Source organism: Myotis yumanensis, unplaced genomic scaffold, assembly GCF_028538775.1.
Source record: "Myotis yumanensis isolate MYYU_CA2020_CCGP unplaced genomic scaffold, mMyoYum1.0.hap1 SCAF_10, whole genome shotgun sequence".
NCBI classification, from domain to species: domain Eukaryota; kingdom Metazoa; phylum Chordata; class Mammalia; order Chiroptera; family Vespertilionidae; genus Myotis; species Myotis yumanensis.
The window spans coordinates 2685903-2701567 of NW_027223761.1; the positions used below are offsets into that span (position 1 = coordinate 2685903).

Genomic DNA, 15665 nt, shown 5'->3' on the forward strand with positions numbered 1-15665 from the left:
TAGACCCCTGGCTCGGCCCTCGGGGAACGGAGCACGAAGAATGGAGAAGAGACGGGAGACTGGAGGAAAGCAACGTGAGTTCGTCGTATCCTGTGCAGCGATGTGGCGGGTGTCGGACCAGAGATGTCAGCACAGCCTCTTCCCGTCCAAAGGGTCTGCTTAACGGGGAGCCTTTTCAGGTTCCGTCTGGATCCAGGAATCCCAGGGGGAGGGAACGGAAGTTGGGCTGGGAGGAGAGGCCGAGCTGCCACTGGCGGAGTGAGGGCGGCCAAGGAGGAGGCGTGCGGCCCGGAGCAGGACCGGAAGGGTCGGGGAGACCTGCCTGCGCCCCCTGAGCCTAGCCCACGGCCTGCCTCCTAGCGGGTGCTCGGGAAATGCCAGAGATGCCAACCGCCAGGGAAATTCCTCCCAGAAGTCTGAGAGGCGCACCTGTTGGTCTCATGACCAAATACGACCGGGACGGAATGCCAGTGGGGGTGGGCTGACCCCCGTCTTGTAGTCCTGGCCGCAGCGGCGTCAGATCCACTCTGTCTTTCTGTCCAAATTGTTTCCTCCTGAAAAGTCATCTCAGATTCATCAGAGTCGACATCTGTGCGCCAGGCCGTGGGCTCCAGCAGTTCCGCGATCACAGTCCCGGCGCCGGCGGGTGTGAAGCAGGCTCCCCTACGAATGGGATGGCCGTGCCCAGAGCTGCACAGGAGGCGGCCGGGCTCCGTGGGAGGGTGGTCTGGGGGTGACGGTTAAGCTGAGACCTGCGGGACGCTGGGTGTTAGAGGCCAGGAGAAGAGAAGCAGCAGCCCAGGCCAAGGGATCAGTGTGTGCAGAGGCCTGGCGGCGGCGGGGGGTGGGTGGGGTGGGGTGGGGAGAAGTGTGCGTGTTTGTGGAGCTGGGAGCTCAGGTAAGGGGGGTTGCGGTGAGGGGGGAAGGTGGTAGGGACCAGAGCATGTAAGGCCTGGAGGCCACGCCCAAGCTTTATGGTCCTATCCCAGAGGCATTGCAAGGCATTCACGAAAGGTGTTTTTTTTTTCTTTATTGATTAAGGTATTGCATATGTGTCCTTATCGCCCCATCACCCCCACCCCCACTCATGCCCTCACCCCCCTGGTGTCTGTGTCCATTGGTTAGGCTCATATGCATGCATACAAGTCCTTTGGTTGATCTCTCCCCCTTACCCCCACCCTCCCCTACCTTCCCTCTGAGGTTTGATGGTCACGAAAGGGTTTAAGCAAGGAAGGGAGGTGGTCAAATTTATGTTTCAAAGAAGATCGCTCCGCTGTCCCTCCCTCCAGCCCAGTATCTGATATTTGTGTGAGTGACAGAGGACACACTGAGATGACGCGACAAGAGAGTACCTCGAGCTCTGCTGCTCTGGTCACCCCAACGTCGCCCCCTCTCAGCAGGGCGGCCCAGCGCCAGCCCGCAGGCCAGTGTCCAGCGAACAGTCTGGAATCAGCCGTCAGCAGCGGCAGGAGCCAGGGGGCGGTTTTCCGACGTGTGTGCGGAGGAGCACAAGGACCAGAGTCGGTTTACTGGCAGAAGAGGAACTGGCCAAGCTGAGCTGAGTTGAAGCGAAACATCGCTTTGCCGCAGGACTTAGCAGAGCCTTGATTGGGGTATGTGCCTCGTGAGCCTCAGAGGAGGGCCCAGAATGAGCATGTCCCGTACTCACTCTAGAAACTTCGGTTTTCACTGCTGCCGAACCTGCTCTGAGAAACCCTGGGGCCTCCTGTTTGCATTTCTAGGGCTCGTTGGCCAGCGAGCATGCTCCGTTCCTCCCTGGAAACCTCTGTTGAAGGAGCAGGGACACCATCATCCTTCCCGATGGGAGAGTGCGGAGGGCTCCTTGGGTTAGTCTGGATTGACCAGCTGAGCAGGAGCAGCCTGGCAGATGGGGGGTGGTCAGCCTGTCACCCCTCCAGCCGTGTCTTGCAGGCAAGACCACCTGCCTGGCCTGTTAGGATTGTCACCGTGCGTGGCCACCTGTCCCCGGTCCCTCTCTTTTCCTCTTTGTCTTATTGGCTTTGGGAGAAATGGGAAGTCAGTTCCCTTAACCCCCTGTTCTATGGGGAGGCAGTGGGTTGGCATTTCTGGTCCCCAAGGCTTAACTTTTATTTTAATTTTACTTTTAATTTTTTAATCCTTAGCCGAGGATAGGTTAGACAGAGTGGCAGGGAGAGGGAGAGACACAGAGAGAGAAACATGGGTGTGAGAGGGACACATCGAGTGGTTGCTTCTTGCACGCACCCTGACCAGGGCCGGGCGCCTGCAACCAAGATCCGTGCCCTTGACCGGAATCGAACGCGGGACCCTTCGGTCCAAGTCCATGGGCGGACACTCTATCTGCACCGGCCAGGGCTTACTTCCTTGTCTCTTTAAATGGAGGCGGCAGCCACTCCCACGTCTTCACGCGATGCTCCCAGCAGCGCCTGCCAGGCCCCATTTGTCTTCCTTGCTGCACCTGGCGTGTGAGCGGCCGCCTCGCTGTGTCCACTGCCGTCCGAGTGGACGTGGCCATCTCCGACCCCTGCCCTGTGCCCTGTGCCCTGACCCCTGACCCCAGTGACGCGAGGAGCAATACCAACGAAGAGAAGCCACTCCACAAACGTTTCCAGGAGGTTAGGTTTTATTCTACATTATCGGGGTGACCCCCGGGGAGGCCCTGGGGAGAAGGCTGTTCCCTTAGGGCTGCTCCGGGGAGCAGCCGGAGACGGGGCTCAGGCCACGGGAGCCAGGCCGACCCGGTTGTTGCCCCGGTCGAAGACGGCGAAGTACTGGCGGATGAACACGTCGCCCAGGATCCAGAGCTCCCCTGCGGCCGTGGGGATGTCCATGCCCTGGAAGCCGCTGCTGCAGCCCTGCTGGCTCTGCAGGGAGAAGAACGAGACAAGTGGGGACGGACTCATGGGAGGCGCTGGGGCCGAGCCGGGGCCGCAGCCGCTGCAGGATGCGGGGAGCTCCGGGCTGAGCCGGCCGGCGCCTGCGGCCCGGGGTCTGCAGCCCGGGCGCCTGGGTGCAGTGAGGACACCTGGGAGCTTGGAGAAAGCCTGCCGGGCCCGCCTGCTGGTGAGGTGGCCTCACCGGCGCCGGGTGTGGCCGGACAACCCCCCTCTGGGCAGCCAGCCCCCTCCCGGCACCGCAGGACAAGGTGAGGGTCCTCCTGTGGCTCGCTGGCGGGGGGGGTGGGGGGGGTGGGGGGGGGGTGTTAGTTGGTAGAGACGGTGGAGCGTCCTAGCCCGGACCCCACGCAGGTCGGGGTCTCATCTGCTCAGCCCTGGACGGCTGTCAGGTGTCAACCCCCCAGGCTCCCCTAAACCACACTCGGTCAACGGGCTGTGACCGACCCAGCGCCCAGCCGGAAACCCGTGCCCGCTACCGTCCAGCCTCGCTTCTCCTCTTGGGGGAAGACTGTATCCAAATTCCCATTCGCGCATTTATTGTTAGGGCTCTCTCTCTCTCTCTCTCTCTCTCTCTCTCTCCCTCTCTCTCTCTCTCAGAGGCAGTCCAGAGCTATGCGGCCTGTGGCAGGCACTCCCCCTGCACGGAGTGGGGGATGGGCCCTTACCTGCAGGATGTAGGCACTGGGCGGCAGGGGGTACTGGACGCCGTTGATGGTGAAGACGATGCTGGGCAGGCTGTTGATGGCTGAGCAGCTGACCACCATCTGGGGCAGAGAGAGCGAGGGTCAGAAGGGCCGCGTCCCTTGTGTGACAGACCCCCCCCCCGTTTGTACCAGGGCTGTCAGGGGGGGCGGCTTACCTGGCCGTAGGAGTCCTGGGTGGCGCCGATGGCGCTCTGGATGTTGGCGATGGCATTGGTGGGGCCGGACAGCAGAGAGGTGCCCGTGTCGACGATGGCCTGGCAGCCCCCGCTGCAGGCGATGGCCTTTCCATTCATGGTGATGCTGAGGGTGACAGGCAAGCAAGGAGTCTCCTTAGCCCCCAGGGAGCACCTCTCCCCGAGGAGGAGCCAGGTGCCTCCAGAGGCTCCCCCGTCCCCATCCATCAGCCAGTGGATGTCAGCGTCTCTCAGTCACGCACGCGCTCATGTCTGCGTTCCTGCACCCGGTGACTCCGCACCCAGCGACCGAGCCTGCCCTGCCAGGCACGGGGATGCAGAGCCGAACCAGGTTCTGGCTGCCGGGAGCTCAGTCCAGCTGGAAAGTTAAGTGATGATGGAGGAAGGGCGGGAGGAGCAGGGCACGAGGCAGGGGAACAGAAACAGTGCGGCGTGAGGAGGTGGCGGAGCCGCCGGTGGGGTGCTGGGGGAGCAGACACCCAGAGGTGGCCCAGGAGGTGACGAGCTGAGGAGGGCGCCCCAGGCAGAGGGCAGGCAGGCGGGCGGGCAGGGGTGGAGACCAGAGGAGCGGGCGGGCGTGGGAGGGACGGACGGAGGTGGTGGCCGGCGCATCCCGGTTTGTTTCCCAGGACTGTCCCGGTTCGAGCACTGAAAGTCCTCGCATCCTGGGCACCCGCTCAGGCCTGGGCAAACCTGGGTGACTGGTCGCCCCAGCAGGCCAGCGGGGCAAGGACAGCTGGGGACTGAGGCTGCCCGGGGCAGGGGCAGGCCCTGAAGGACAAGGTGGGCGGAGTGGCCTGAAACTCCTCCGTCATGTGCCCTGTCTCGGGGCTAGAGGACATCTTCCCAGAACGGGGGGCGTGTGCCGGCTCCCAGGCCCCTAAACGCTGGGGGGTGTGCACCGCCAGGCCCCCCAGGCTCCCAGGTGCTGGTAGATTGTCCTGCCCCTGTGACCAGGAGGCGAGGGGCTGTCCCATCCTGGCAGGGGCTGGGGGTCTCAGGCAGCTCCCCTCCTGCAGGGAGGTGCCTTTCTCGGAGTCTCTCTGGCTCGGCCACCTTCCCCCCCCCCCCCCTCCTGGGGGACACCTCCCTGTGCTGGCCCTTCCAGTGGCATTCTGGGAAGCTTAGCGACGGTGAGTCTATAGAGCAATGGGCCCTGGGGCCCCTGCTGGGAGGTGGCCGGGCCACGGTGCGCTCACCTGTCCACGGTGATCTGCCAGTACGTCTCGGAGGAGAGAGGCACCCAGTTCAGGGTCCCGGTGTAGTAGGAAGAGTCGATGCCCCCAAAGATCACCACGCTGCCGCTCTGGTCGTTGCTATGCAACGTCGGGGGGAAAGACAGGAATTCATTCTTTGCGTCATTCCCTCATTCAGCGGGACATACACTCTACGTCTTCCAAGAGCTGCCCTTCTCCTCTGAGGGTTTCTTTGAGTCCTCGTTACACGAAGGACCGTGCCCTGGCCACTGGGATTATTACTATTTCCACTTTGCAGAGAGGCACAGAGAGGTAAAGCGACTGGCCCCAGGCCACACAGCCAGCGAGCGCCAGAACCAAGATTAGCACCCAGCTCTTTCTGGCTCCAGGGTGAGAGGAATCCGTGATGGTGTTTGCTCTGAAGGACTCATCCTCAGCCATGGGCACGCCCCTCCCCCACCCCCGGGGACACATGCCAGTTTCTGGAGATGTTTCTGATTGTCATGACTGGGTGGCGAGAGGGGGAGTCCCTGGTGTCTGGAGGTAGAGGCCAGGGAGGCCGCTAAACACCCTGCAAGGCACAGCACAGCCCCCGACGGCAAGGGGTGATCTGGTCCGAAATGTCCATAGTGCCCGGCCGGCGTGGCTCAGGGGTGGAGCATCGACCCAGGAACCAAGAGGTCACAGTTCGATTCCCGGTCGGGGCACAGGCCCGGGTTGCAGGCTTGGCACCAGTGGGGGGCGTGCAGGAGGCAGCCGATCCATGATTCTCTCTCATCATGGATGTTTCTCTCTCTCTCTCCCTCTCCCTTCCTCTCTGACATCAATACAAATATATTTTTAAAAAGAGAAGGGTGGGGTGTCTTCGGGAGGCTGCTGACACCCTCAGATACCCTCCCGTAAACCTCCACTCAGCCCAGACCGACACCGGGCTCACTCTTCGTTCGTTCTTAGAATTAACCCACGGTCACCACTGGAACCTAGATTCTCACGAAGGGAAGAAACGCGTTCATCCTTCAAGTTCCCTGTTCGAGATGTAAGCCCCAACTGACCCCCCCCCCATTGTTTTGCTACGAAGTTGTGGCCCCAACGTTAAGCAGATTTGCTTGAAACGGTGGTCCTGGGGCCGATGGCGAGGGGACTGGTGCTGGTGAGGAACGGCGGTGACGCTGGAGTTGTGAAGCCAAAGCGACAGAGACGCGCTGGTGAAATCAGAGGAGCGGGCGGGCCGGCGGCCACAGGACCTGGGCCGTTCTCTACAGATGCACCTCTCAGGCCAGACACTGGCCTGGCCCACCCCGCGCCTGCTAAGACCCTGTCCCCTCCCGTGCCCCCCAGTCCCCCCGCCCCCCGCAGCCTGGACAGCCCTGCTGGGCGGGGCCCTGGCCTCCCCGCCCTACTCACGGGCTCAGGTAGACGGAGAAGAGGTCCTGGGAGACCAGCCCCTGGTTCCACATGTTGTCAAAGACGGGCGTGGCCCCCGAGGAGGCGATGCTGGGGTAGGCCAGGCCCAGGATGCCGTCGAAGGGCGCGTAGTACAGGAAGGAGCCGGGCTCCGTCTGGCTCAGGCCGAAGATCTGGTTGGTGTCGGCGATGCCTGCGACCTGAGGGGGAGACCAGGTGTTGCCCATCGGCACGGCCACTGGCCTGTGCGCGGTGCCAGCGCTGGGCCGGGCGCCTCCCGGCTCCTTCCGTGTGGGACTCAGCTCGGGGCGTCGGCCGGAAGGACAGGAGTGGGGGGGACAGGAGGGGGGCTGGGGGGGACAGGAGTGGGGCTGGGGGACAGGAGGGGGGCTGGGGGACAGGAGGGGGGCTGGGGGGACAGGAGGGGGGGACAGGAGGGGGGCTGGGGGACAGGAGGGGGGCTGGGGGGACAGGAGGGGGGCTGGGGGGACAGGAGTGGGGGGACAGGAGGGGGGCTGGGGGATAGGAGTGGGGCTGGGGGACAGGAGGGGGGCTGGGGGGACAGGAGGGGGGCTGGGGGACAGGAGGGGGCTGGGGGGACAGGAGTGGGGCTGGGGGGACAGGAGGGGGCTGGGGGGACAGGAGTGGGGCTGGGGGACAGGAGTGGGGCTGGGGGGACAGGAGTGGGGCTGGGGGACAGGAGTGGGGCTGGGGGGACAGGAGGGGGGCTGGAGGGACAGGAGGGGGCTGGGGGGACAGGAGTGGGGCTGGGGGACAGGAGTGGGGGGACAGGAGGGGGGCTGGGGGATAGGAGTGGGGCTGGGGGACAGGAGTGGGGGGACAGGAGGGGGGCTGGGGGGACAGGAGTGGGGGGACAGGAGTGGGGCTGGGGGACAGGAGGGGGGCTGGGGGACAGGAGTGGGGCTGGGGGACAGGAGTGGGGCTGGGGGACAGGAGCGGACTGTCCCCGATGCTTGTGATTCCTCTGGAGGTGACCGTGCGGCTGACCCCAGGTGGCCACCGCTGCGGGTCGGTGTGAGAATTTGCTGGGAACGGGGTCGCCGTGTGCTTGTGTGTCTGACGTGCGGATCGAAGCAGACCCCAGGGGGGTCAGAGCCCTTGGCCCCTGCTGCGTCCAGAAGGGGGAGCTGGGGGAGCTTTTGGACTAGGGGGGCTGCAGTGGGGGAAGGGGGTGCTAAGAGGGAACGGAGCCATTTTCACCTCCTCCCCCCGCCTCCCCTGTAGCCCTCAGCCCGAGTGGGCTTACGGCTCCCAGAGCCAACCCCTCACCCACTCCCGCCCCATCTAGAAGGGCCTGACATCTCCCCACCTGCACCCCCCCATTCGATTCTGTGATCACGAGACCCGTGTTGCTGAAGTGAGCTGGTTCCGGGGTGCTGGTCCCTGGGAGCTGGCCCCACGGCCGTGCAGGGGGAGGGGCCCGCAGGCGCTCACCTGGACCGTGTCGTACCCGAGGACGCCGGTCATGCTGCCGGTGCCGTAAGCCACGGACAGCTTCTGGTTGGTGCCCTGGTAGGTGGAGGACTTCCGAGGGTCGAAGCGGTTGTGGTTGGCTGCGAGGGCAAGACGGGACATTGCCGACCCCCGAAAGCTGACTGAGAGGCAGGGCCGGGCCCGTCTTCCCGGGGCGGGCGCCCGGGTGCTGGGAGGGGACATGGGAGGAGAAGGGTGACTTCACCCGAGATTCTGGAGCCCAGGCGTTTCCAGGTCCCGGTCCTGGCTGGTTCGACCCCGTTGGGACCCTCTCCCTGATGGGAGGTCCCCAGCTGACCCCACAGTGCCCCCCGGACGCCCCAGCCGAACACGAGGGGCGCAGGCCCGTGGCTGCCCACTTCTCTCTGCCACTGGCCTGAACGCCTCGGGTGCAGGGACCCGGTGTGAGTCACCCCTTAGCCCCCAGAGCACCGAAGCCCAGTGCTTGGCACAGAGTAGGTGCTCAGCAAATTCCAGCGTCCGGGGATGGGACCCGACTGCAGCCCCCGAGTGTCCCGGGCCCCCAGTCCGTCGGGGCTGGGCCCAGGCGGGCGGGCACTCACAGCAGGCGGGGCTGGAGCAGTAGACGGAGGGCACCCACAGGTTGGAGGAGCCGGTGTCAAAGATGACGGTAAACTCCTGAGGGGGCGTGCCGATGCCGATGGTGCCGAAGTACTCCAACTGCGGGGTGGCGGAGGGACAGCACAGCTCACAGACCCGGGCCCCCACCCTGGCCTCCCCGGGGGCTGTCTCTGGGTCGGCTCCTCAGCCCACCCCCCACCTTCCCCTTCACTGTTCTCCTTGCCTTTCTCTCCCTGCTCTATGCCTCTGTCCTGCACGGCCCAGCGGGTCTCTCTGCCGCCTCCTTGAAGCCCTCCCGGATTGCTCCCCAGTTCCCCTCTGACTGTTCTCCTCCCAAGGTCCGTTGCCACCGAGTGATAGCCTCGTCTTGTCTGTCTCAGTCTTGCCACCCTAGGGGACAGCGGGACCCTTACAGCACCCTGTGCTCATCCATTAACGTGTCCATCGGGAGACACACACACAGCCACCGGCAGATGGAGCCCTTCCCCACACCTCCTTCCTAGATCCAGAGTGGGCGCTGCCAGGATTTTTATTCTTGGTTTCAGCCACGCTGGTCTGGCTGTTCTTTGATGATTTCAAGCTCATTCTCACCTCAGGGACATGTGCTTGCGGAACGTTTATTCTAGATCTTCCCTTAGCTGCCTCCGCAGTCATTCAGAGCTCCAGTCAGTGTCACCTCCCCCAGGAGGCCCTCCCTGACCACGTGGTCCAGGTTTGCCTCCCTCATTCCTCTCCGTCCCCTCACTCATTCCCCCCATTCGTTTCTCTTCGTGCCCCTTGTCATGCTCTGACATGGTCTTATACACGTTTTACGAGTCTCTTATCGGTCTTTCTCCAGTGTAGCAGCTCCAGAACTTTGCTCACTCAGCTCTTTTCTCAGCTCCCTGCCTCGCCTCTGGCACGTGGTAGGTGCCTCAGAATATGTAAGCGAATAAACGGGCTGACTCCCAGGGCCCAGACCCGCGCTCAGTCCAAAACCCTCACTGCACTAAGCAGCGTCGCAGCCTCTGTGAGCTCTGCGGGAGGGAGCGGGGCTCTCAGAGACCGCGGCTGGCTTGCCCACGGTCACAGGGAGCACGTGAGCCCAGACGGCACCAGACGGCACCAGGCCCGCAGTTTCCAGAGTCCAAGCTCTCCAGACAGGCAGCACCGCTGGTCCCCTTAGCCCGGCCATTGTCACGGGAGACACAGCATTTAACGAAGGGCAAGGCGGGGCGTCATGTCCCAGACAGAAGAGTGGGAGCAACCTTCCTGTGACCCCAGGCTGACACCCGTTAGGATGGTTCAGCCAGTCAGGGTGCTGAGGGTGATCAGAGACTCTATCAGGGACCCTCAGCTTCACTTTGCACGGCCCTCCCCAGCCCCTCCCGCGCTCTCTGCTCCCGGCACGCTGCTCCCGCTGCCACCAGCTCTGTCTCCGCTATCCCCGGCCCTGACGCCAGCCCTCCTGCTTGCTCCCGTTCTCTGGGACCCCTGTGCTTCCCTCACTGCTCCTGGGAGAAGTCCCGGCCTCCACCTGCCACCTGCCACCCTGGCCTCATGTGTCACCTTCTTCGCAGCCCTCACCTGGCTGCACAGGGTTCGGGGGGCCCACAGATCACTATCGGTCTCTCTTCCAGGACCCCCAGCCCCTCTCTCCCTCCTCCCGGCCGAGTCTGGGGAGCCCGCCGCCCGCCAGGCACTCACGTCCATGTAGTTCTCCAGGGGCTGGGTGGCCAGCATGTCGGCCGCCTCAGGGAAGTACTTGCTGGCGGGGTTGAGCTGGTGGGTCTGCAGGTAGTCTTTCAGGAGGCCATGCTCCCTCAGGTTCGTCCGCAGGGACTTCCTTCTGACGAGGGGGACCCTGTGGCGAGGTTTGCAAAGGGGTGGTTGGTCGTTAGGCAAGGAGTCTGCTGTGGGGGGGAGGCAGGGAGGGCGCTGTGGAAGCAGCAGGAGGAGAAAGCTGGACGGAGGAAGGAAGTTGAGCCCCTCCAGTGCGGCTCAGTGGTTGAGTGTCGACCTAGAAACCAGGAGGTCAGGGTTCGATTCCCAGTCAGGGCACACGGCCTGATTGTGGGCTCGATCCCCAGTCGGGTCGTGCGGGAGGCAGCCGATCCATGATTCTCTCTCATCACTGATGTTTCTCCCTCTCTCTCCCTCTCCCTTCCTCTCTGAAATCAATAAAAATATATTAAACAAACAAAAAAAAAGAACAAAGAAGTCAAGAGGGAAGGCGTTCTTATTTGGGCACAAAAATACAAAGAAGTTGGTGGTTGTCCCGAGTCCCCTGGCCCAGGGGTGGAGCTGGGACCACGCCCAGGCCGGCCCGGCGCCACAGGCGGTCGGTGATGCCAGCTGCCCGGGTGGGTCTCACCCGCAGTGCTCTGGGCTTGGGAGTGTTTCAAGGTCTCGAACAAAACCCCACCGTTAGCGCTTCACTCCTTTTCGACTAGAACTTCTCATTTACAAACAAGGAAGTGCTCTCGAGAGAGTTACGCTGGGCTCTCTGTCCTGGACTCTCGTTTAATACACACACACACACACACACACACACACACCCAAGGATATTTCCCATCGCTTTGTAGAGAGAGTGGAAGAGAGAGGGAAAGACAGAGAGAAACATCGATGTGAGAGAGAGACATCAAAGGACCCCGAGCCCCGACCAGGGCCCGGCCCGGGAAGGAGCCTGCCACCGAGGTCCGTGCCCTTGACCGGAACCAAACCTGGGACCCTTTGGTCCGCAGGCCGACGCTCTATCCACAGAGCCACACCAGCCAGGGCTGGGACTCTTGCGTTTCAATGAACACAATGTTCTTTCCTCTGAACAGTGATGCCCATCTGCAGCGCTGGCTCCCCAAAGGGCAGAGAGAGAGAGGGAACGGGCAGGAGAGGAGTGTGAGAAGGAGGAAAAACTCCTGGGAGGAGAGGCCAGGCGGGGTGTGGGGGGGGAAGGGGGATGGACGGGCAGCCGAGGGGGAGCCCCCGGAGTGCTCTGCGCCGGCGCCCGACTCACTTGTAGAGGCACTCGGAGAGCGCCACCAGCCCGAGCAGCAGCAGCCACTTCATGCTTCCTCTGGCTCTGGTCTCCGAGAAGGGACGAGAGGCGGACGGGGCAGATGTGCAGGGCAGGCCGCGCGGCGCCTTATATACCGCCCCGGCACGCGGGAACCAACCCTATCAGCCCTCAGAGGCGACCCCTTATCCCAACCCAAACACCAAGTTTCCTGATAAGATTGTCCCTCCTCCGAGCCAGGTCCTGAGAAAGTTCCAGGGACGTTGCTTTGTACCCACATCCGTTGGCACCGCCTCCCCAGGCTGGGATGCACGTGTGGGAGCAGGCGATGGGCGGGACGGAGGCTTAGTCCTTAGGTGATGGAGTGCAGGAAAACTCGACAAGCTGAGTATTTTCTCAAAATTTGGTTCAAGGGCCCTTGACATTTCCCAGATGTCCGAGGAGCCCGGTGTCCCTGGTTTGTCCCCGTGGGGTCGACGGCCAGGTTCTGGGAGAGCCAGGGTTCTGGGGGAGCAGCTCCCCACATAGGGATGGGCTGGTTCCTGTGGCTGAGACCCCGAAGCGTGGTCCCAGGCCAGTGGCTGGGGACTGGAGACCTTTCCCTACAGAAATGTCACTGCAGGAGTTGCTGAGTGTCTTGTTTTCACGCGGCTGGGCCAAGTCCTGCAGTGGCGCGTGCGGGGCAGAGGAAGAGGGGAGGGCAGAGCGGGTGGGGGAACGTTGAGCTTGAGACAGACCGGCGTGTCTCTGGAATCTGTGCCTCTCACTTCCCGTGCTCCTCCTCGTCCACGGCTCCTCTCCCGCTCTCTCAGGTTGCTCAAAGCCTCTACCTTTTTTTTTTTTTTTTTCATTTTCAATGTATTTTTATTGATTTCAGAGAGGAAGGGAGAGGGAGAGAGAGAAACATCAATGAAGAGAGAGAATCATGGATCGGCTGCCTCCTGCACACTGGGGATCGAGCTGGCAACCCGGGCATGTGCCCTGACCTCCTGGTTCCTAGGTCGATGCTCAACCACTGAGCCACGCCGGCCGGGCGGAGCCTACATCTTTGGGATCCCGGTGGGCCTGGCTCTCTCTGTCCTCCGTGCTATGGGCTGGCTGAAGCCGCTGCAGGGCGGCAAAGCCACCTGGGAAATGTGTACTCGTGTGCGACCGACTCCGAAAGCCATTTCTTCTTAAAAGAAAGTCTCTTCTTAAATGCGGATGCTTATTAACCCGCTGGATTCTCTCTGGGTTTTGTTCAGCGGACAAAGCGGAGCCACAGCGTTGACGGGAGTTGTGGGGCGGGGAGTGCGGGAGGGAGGTCACCAGGAGGCGGAGAGCGCTGTCCGAGGTCTTGTTCTGAAATCGGATTTCTTGGGGCCCGGGTTTTTCAGCGCCAGGGACCTAGGTCCTAGCCAAGCTCCAGATCCCCCCGAGCCTCCGGGTGAGTGTGGAGGGGGACCCGTGGAGGTCGGCACAAGCGCGTCACCTGAGACTTCTTCCTGCCCAGACGCGGGTCCCTGACCTGCGTTTTCCCCTTTCGAGTCGCCTGCTGCTTCCTCTCCTCTTTCCTCTCCCTTGAGCCTTTCTCCTTTGAGCTACACTCTCACCTTCGCGCTGATTCAGCGCTTACCTGGAGGGGCTGGTGGTCCTAGAGATCTGCCCAAGTCCCGGGAGCACCAGGTGGAAACCCTGGGCTAAGGCTACCACTGGGATGGAAGGAGGGAGGGAGGACCCTTCAGTCTGAGGGCTGCTGCTCCAACCACTGAGCCACACGGGCTGGTATTCAGTGCTTCTTGATTATGCGCCTGCTTCGTGCTGGGTAGGCGTGTTCCGGTCACTGGGGCACATCCGTGAGCAAGATGGAAAGATGCCAGGCCTCCCGGGAGTTCACGGCTGGCCCAGGAGACACAGGAGGGGCCTCCTTCCTTTCCACCCGGATGGGTCTTGGGGTCCCACGAACTGGGAGCTCTTGGATCTCGAGGAGTTGTCTCCCCACATTAGAGATTTTAACACCTGGGGAGGCTGGCGTGCTTGGTGGCCCCCAGTCTGGGCTGGCAGCAGGGCCCACGGGGGCTCCAAGTGTCCTGGGGGGTGTCATTTCCTTGTCACCCTTCCCCTTGGGCACGTGCGGGCCTGTGTCAAGCTGCTGGCCAATAGGACACGGCGCTCAGACTTGTGATGACATCACACGAGCTGGCCACTGTCTTTGTGCAGATGTCACCTGCCCGCCCCCCGGAGAGCCCCACGGGGCAAGGAGCAGAGCGGGACCTCCAGCCAACAGCCACCAGGGAAGTGAGCCCCCGCCCCCCGATGATCCGCAAGGAACGGATTCCCTCCGACGATCAGGTGAGCTCAGAGGAGACGCCAGCCTGGCTGACACCTCGATGCAGCTGGAGGCCCCCAGGCAGCAGCAGCCCATGGACTTGGCTCCCCGGCCCGGGAACTGGGGGAGTGAAGGTGAGTGCGTTAACTTGCCAGATTTGTGGGCATCCGTCACCGGCAATAGAAAGTGGACACAGGGTTGGGAACCCCTAGAAAGCCCCACAAGGTCCCCCCGGCGGCTCCGTCCGGGGCCACTTCAGTGCGGGGCAAGGGGGCTTTCTGGCGAGGCACCGAGTGTGAGGATCGGGGAGGGCGGTGGCGGCGTGGGCCGCGGGTCCGCAAACCTCTGTCGATACAACGAAGTGTGCATTGTCGAGTTGCCGGGGCTCCGTGCCGTCCGAGTGCTTGGGGACACACGAGCTTTCAGAACATGATCATCCCTGCATGTTCCCTGCAGGCAGGTCGGAGGGGGACGGGGCCAGCGCAGGGTCACGCACCTGAGGAGTGACACGCGAGGGCGAGGACGGGCCGCAGGAGGCTCTGGCTCTGGTCTTGGGAGACGTGTCCTGGGCCGGGCTCTGTCCTGCCCCCCCCCTCCCACCCCCGAGTCTGCCCCTCGGTTCAGGGGGGGCATCCTGTGGTGGCCGCAGCCTCCGTCCCGGGGGAGCTGTGGGAGGAGCGTGGGAGCTGGTGGCTGCCAGCAGGGAAGCCGCTAATCTGCGGTGCCAGACGCCGGCGGAGAGATTAGACAACAGCGTTGACTTTGCCATTAGCGCTGCCCGGCACTCGGCTCTGAGGGGCTCCGGAGCTGCGTCGCGGAGGGGGCAGCCCCGCCAAGGGCACAGGTGTTCAGGAATGTTCTGTGGACACAGCGAATCAGGCAGTGGAACGCGATGTAAGGAGCCGATGGCGGCAGGACCGGCCGAGACTGAGCGCGATAGGTGTTATCGGGGTCTGATAGGCCTGCACGCGGGGCCCCGGGAATTTTCCATCAAGGCCTCACCGGCCACCAGGTCTTCCCGGGACACGGAGCCCCTTGTCTGCTCCCAGCCCCAGGGACCGGCACCGGTTCTAAATATTAAACTTATAATGACATTTGGCCCAAGTCTACAAATAACGCACGTCCATTGCAGATTATTCACAGGCAAATAAAAGTTAAAAAAGGACCCGGCCCACGGCCCAGACCCCTCCCCCGTGAATGCTGAAAGTGACTGTGTTATGTACGTACAGCAAGGGGGCCAGGCAGGAGAGAACACGATGTTTTTGCAGATTACTGTTGAGAGGAGAAGTAAGTGCTCATGTATTTTCCAAGGGATTTCTTATGCGTCTACATCATCATTTTTAAAATTTTTCCTTGAAATACAAAACGCACACAGAAAGATGGGTGTCATGGGGAACGGCTTGATGAACGTCACACAGCGAGCGTATCCGGGGAACCACTACCACGTCAGGAAACAGCATAGCCCTGGCCGGTGTGGCTCAGTGGATAGAGCGCTGGCCTGCGGACCGAAGGGTTTGATTCAGGTCAAGTGCGTGTCCCTCGGTTGCAGGCTCTTCCCCAGCCCGGACCCTGATTGGGGTCGTGCGGGAAGCAACCAATGGGTGTGTGTCTCTCACATCGATGTTTCTCTCTGTCTCTCCCTCTCCAACTCTCTCTAAAAATCAGTGGAAAATATCCTCGGGTGAAGATTTTTATAAAAAGGGAACAACATTGCAAGGCCCCCAAGCTTCCTTCTAGCCACAAACCCTCCCCGAAACCGAGCATAACCGTCCCCCTCACTGCAGAGATGGAGGGGCCTGCGCTTGTACCTGAGGTGAGCGAGGCCGCGGGACAGGCCCGCGGCTGCGTCCGGCTTCGTTGCTCAGAATCGCGCGTGTGCGAGTCGCGTGGTGCT

General features: G+C 62.6%; 1 protein-coding gene across 1 annotated transcript; it reads right to left on the reverse strand.

Moving 5' to 3' along the window:
- Nucleotides 1–2605: 2605 nt before the first annotated feature.
- LOC139018623 (pepsin A) lies at nucleotides 2606–11574 on the reverse strand. Its single transcript, XM_070427243.1, has 9 exons — nucleotides 11464–11574; nucleotides 10158–10314; nucleotides 8453–8570; nucleotides 7851–7969; nucleotides 6396–6595; nucleotides 4995–5111; nucleotides 3757–3901; nucleotides 3563–3661; nucleotides 2606–2864 (listed from the first exon to the last, which is right to left on the reverse strand). The coding sequence occupies exons 1-9, from the start codon at nucleotides 11514–11516 to the stop codon at nucleotides 2715–2717; spliced, it is 1158 nt and encodes a 385-aa protein (XP_070283344.1). The 5' UTR covers nucleotides 11517–11574; the 3' UTR covers nucleotides 2606–2714.
- Between the last annotated feature and the right edge of the window lie 4091 nt (nucleotides 11575–15665).

What these genes read in the sequence shown, in the direction of transcription:
- LOC139018623 (XM_070427243.1), bottom strand. Translation starts at nt 11,516, where the DNA reads ATGAAGTGGCTGCTGCTGCTCGGGCTGGTGGCGCTCTCCGAGTGCCTC. An exon ending in TTCTCCGTCTACCTGAGCCC is followed by an intron (nt 5,112 to 6,395) that starts GTGAGTAGGGCG and finishes GACGTTGCATAG; the next exon opens with CAACGACCAGAGCGGCAGCG. An exon ending in CCCAGGACTCCTACGGCCAG is followed by an intron (nt 3,662 to 3,756) that starts GTAAGCCGCCCC and finishes TCTCTGCCCCAG; the next exon opens with ATGGTGGTCAGCTGCTCAGC.